This window comes from Echiichthys vipera, assembly GCF_963691815.1.
Source record: "Echiichthys vipera genome assembly, chromosome: X".
NCBI classification, from domain to species: domain Eukaryota; kingdom Metazoa; phylum Chordata; class Actinopteri; order Perciformes; family Trachinidae; genus Echiichthys; species Echiichthys vipera.
In genome coordinates, this window is record NC_139825.1 from 25,020,003 (window position 1) to 25,024,643 (window position 4,641).

General features: G+C 36.0%; 1 protein-coding gene across 1 annotated transcript; it reads right to left on the bottom strand.

Moving 5' to 3' along the window:
* Positions 1-293: 293 nt before the first annotated feature.
* LOC310965971 (green-sensitive opsin-like) lies at positions 294-3,598 on the bottom strand (the record flags this gene model as incomplete). Its single annotated transcript, XM_083939739.1, has 5 exons — positions 294-392; positions 1,406-1,645; positions 2,367-2,532; positions 2,874-3,042; positions 3,235-3,598. The coding sequence occupies 5 exons, from the start codon at positions 3,596-3,598 to the stop codon at positions 294-296; spliced, it is 1,038 nt and encodes a 345-aa protein (XP_083795865.1).
* Positions 3,599-4,641: the final 1,043 nt, after the last annotated feature.

Here is a 4,641-nt window from a genome sequence, read left to right on the forward strand (position 1 = left end):
ACTCATTCACCCAAACATACCATCAACATCGTTAAATCAACACTTGAGGCTGTGTTTCAGAGATTTTCTTTTCTTGATCGTTTTTCAGATGAGAAACTATGTTGGAGTCCAGCCGTGCAAACAAATCACGAACACGCACGTTGAATTAAAGGCATGTATTCTGAAATTAAAGTCAATTGGTTGCAAAAAATAAAGAGAGTCCACTTCTATCCATTTGTTCAATTTCCAATCAGCCATTCACAGTCAGGAAGAAATCAGCAAGTAGGAAGTCCAGAGTCGTGAAGTTCTTGATCTTAAGAGACAGAGGACACTTCTGTCTTGCTGGCTGATACTGAAGTCTCATCTTCCACCATACCGCCCATCCCAACTGTAGAGAGCATGCAGTTACGGAACTGAAAAGGAGACAGAGGTAAGATATTAGACCATTTGTTTTTTTAAATCTCAAATGAATGAACACTGATCTGGCAAGTTTGCCTATTTTGGTATTTTCAGACTCAACAAATATTTCTGGTAATAATGGTAGGGTTGTAGGCAGGTATAGGGACATGTTAAGAGTTTACTAACATGCAGTATTTGCCGGCAATTATAATTGCTCTTCCATAAATCATATTCATTCATAAGTCATCATTAATCCTTTCACCTGTGTTTTTTATATGATGTCATTTTTTATCTGTTTATACAGCAGACTCGACCTTTAATTACCACAGAAGGAGATTAATACATTAATTAACACTTAATTAACAACAGAGTATTACTACTCACAATGACTTAAGTAAAAGAGTTATTGTCACAAGTTTTGGATCAGATGTGTGGTCAGTTTGACCAATGAGTCTCTCAGTCATTGCAAATCATCAGTTGGGTTTCACTGTTTTAAAAAATCACACTTTATATTAGCTTGATCTGAAATCTTAAGCAATGGTAATTATTCAGTTACGAATGCCACAGTCATAATCTGTTAACGTTTGAGTTGTAAGGTGGTGGCTGGTGTTGATAATCTGCCAATAAGAACACTTAATTCATTACTATGACAGTGTTGGTGACTTTTTTAAGTTTTGCTGAATTATTAAAAAGTGAGACCCTTTATTAACTGCAGACTAGATGTTTATTGTTCTTTGTTATTACAGTGATGTATTCAAAAGCCATCAACTGTTGACCTGGTGGTTAATTTTCCTTTAGTAATGACTTGTGTCTCAATAAATCAAAGGCCATAAAGATCTTCAACCAAAACCACAAGCAGGTTACCAAAACCGTATTTTCCTAAATTACATTAACCCTGACTAAAATGCATTAGTAAACACTTAATTAACCCATAATACAGTAATTTGTTTCAAAATATAAACCCTTTGGTTCGTCTCTTCTGAGGAGACTTAGTTTCTCAGTTCATACAGCAAAGTAATAAACTGACCTGTTTGTTGAACAACACGTAGATAATGGGATTGAACAATGCTGAGCTCTTTGAGAAGAAGGCGGGAATTGCCATTTGTGCAGCTGTGAAAGCTGCTCCTTTGTTGAAGAAGATCCAAGCAGCAAAACTAGCATATGGAGTCCAGGCCACAAGGAAGCCAAACACCATCAAGATGCACATGCGTGTCACTTCCCTCTCAGCCTTCTGAGTGGATTCTGAGTCCTGCTGCTGGGCTGCAGCCTGAAATGTGTTGAACAGAAGAAAAGTTAGGAGAAAAGTACAACAAAGCAAACAAACAAACAAATTATTTTTCCTACATTGTGTTACTTTAATATTAGACTTTAATTAATTAATTAATTAATTAATTAATTAGATCTGAAAAAGATAGATGGATTAATCAATTACTTGATTGAATAAATAATATTTGGATTATTTGTTTGGATATTATGAAGCAATAATATTAATAATTTTTTATTCTATAGAGCTTTTCTGCATAAAGACACATTAAAGACACATTAAAGACACATTTCAGTACATAAAGTACATTACAACTCAACTAAGAGCCGACAGGAGTACATGTAATTGGAATTGTACCTTTTTTGAGTTCCTATTATTGATTGATTGATTCAGTAATTGATGGATTGGTCGACTGATGGATTGGTTGATTGATTGATTGATTGATTGGTTGATTGATTAATTGATTGGTTGATTGATTGATTGATTGATTGATTGATTGATTGATTGATTGATTGATTGATTGATTGATTGATTGATTGATTGATTGGTTGATTGATTGATTAATTGATCAAAAACACTGTTAAAAGATAATGGTGCAGATATTAAATACAAAGTACAGGTGAGTATAATGTGAGATGTTTGAGGGAAGGGAAAACTAAAGATGCCATGCTTCCCCTCATAGGCTAGTGTTAAAATATATTACAGTTAACAAAATATGACTTACAGCTTTGACTGTCAGCACAAGGCTGCCATAAGTGAAGAAGATGAGGAAAACTGGGACAAAGAAGTGGAAGATGAACATATAGAGGACGTAGGATTCATTGTTGTATCCTGGGGCCAGAGTGTAGTAGTCAGGTCCACAAGAGCACTGCAGACCCTCAGGGATGTACCTGTGTGAGAGATAGTGAGATGGTAGAGATGATCAGTCCATAATGTACAGTCTATGAGGTATATGAAGTTCCTTTCATGTTCCGATTTACACACGTTCTGTCATAAAGCTAAACCTTTACTTAAGTGCAATGTTTACTGTGCTATTCAGCACAAATTCTGATTGTTTCCATCTCTGATATGTGTTGTGATGATTGCTGCAGCCTGCCCATGTTACTTTACAGGACAACATGGCACTGGCTGCAAAAGCGTTCATTTTGGATTTGATTTAAGCAGCAATATTGTTCGTTTTATGTATGAATCTGATAAATATATAGGAAATCTGACAGACGGAGGGTTTTACCTGGACCAGCCAACCAGTGGTGGGGCGGCACAAGCGAGAGCCATGATCCATGTGAAAACAACTCCAACTGCTGCATGAGTCCCACTGAACTTGAAGCTTCCCATGGGTTTGCAGACAACAATGTATCTTTCAACAGCTAGGACGACCAGAGACCACAGCGCAACTTCACCTGTAAGACAATGAGGTAAAAGACACAAAAACATCTGGTTATGACTTTTGTTAAATTTGTCTTTTAATTGTTGTATGTATCAGAGAGCTTTGCAGTGGATAGGTCAGGCAGTAAAATATGGAAAAACACTTTTTGTTCACAAAAGAAGCAACAATATACATTAGCCATTTTAAACAAATTCCTCTACCATACCTCCCAGAGTAGCCATGAATCCCTCAACAGCACAACCCAATGGTCCAAAAACAAAGTAGCCATTTAAAGCAGTTGTTAAGGTGATGGTGAACCCAAAGAGGACCATGATCAGTCCAGCCACAGCCAGGTTGACCAGGATGAAGTTGAGAGGTTGCCTGAGCTTCTTGTTCTGAGCTGTGACCACTAGTGTCAGGAAGTTGATTGGAAAGCCGGTGCAGATCAGAAAGAACATGTAGAAAGCCGTGAGGTAGTATTGCCATGGAGCTCCCAGGTAGTACTGTGGATACTCAAAAGGACTCCTCACAAGCCCTGTCCTGTTGTTCATGGGGATGTAGAAGTTCTTTCCTTCTGTGCCGTTCTCCATCTTTTTTGACTGTGTGGACCGACTGTGTTCAGTTTGCCCAATGCAGTATCGAACCTGTCTGCAGCTCATCTTGAGTCGAGCTTTATACCTTTGAAAAAGTGGATTACAGGAGGATTGAGAATAAGTCTTTGGTTTAATCCTCAGGAAATCACGTTAACAGGGATGACAGTGTTACATGTAGACACCCGTTACTGCATTTGTGCTTGAGGTTGAAAATCCTGATTATATCTGTAGAAATAGTAAAATCTCTTTTCAAATTTTAATCTGAAAACTATATTTTGCTATTTTGTTTTGCGAGCTTACACTGTTTTGGACAGGAATACACTCTTTTTGTTTTTTTGTTTAATAACTGAAGTGATTTAGAGTTTAGTTTTTTCTGTGCATGAACTTGGTAATCTATCGTATTTTAAGGTGCTATATGAATAAAGTTTATTATTATCATTATTATCGTGTTACATTTTAAAGTTGGAGCTTAATTAATGACTTTTTCATTTTTAATGACGAAATGTACAATAGGACGTAATAATTTATTAGTTGATGATATTTTGTATTAAAAACTAAACATGTAAAGAAACTAAAGCTGTCAGATAAATGTAATGGAGTAAAAAGTATAATATTGACTACTGAGATATAGTGAATTACAAGAACAAAGTATTTGAAATGAAATTATATAAGTACACGAGTAAGTATGCAACCAACTCCAGTCAATAAATGTTTAATAATAGCAGATGTGAAGTAGGCAACATTCTCAATGCAAATCTTAATTACTAACTACTAATTATAGTTTTAACATCATAATGATCCAGAAAGTAAACTGTTTTTCAGTTACATATTTCAATTCAACAATGATAAAGAGATGTGCTGTGAATGTGAATAAGTGGCCCCAGCAAAATCCCCTACAGAGGTACAGGCTAAGCCTCCAATGTCCTCAGTTCTTGACAATGGCCCTGCTAGCCAACCTCACATGTGACATGTTTGGACTGTGGGAGTTCTTATAACTATCCATTTTTTTACTTAAATTAAATTACGTAATTAATTCATTC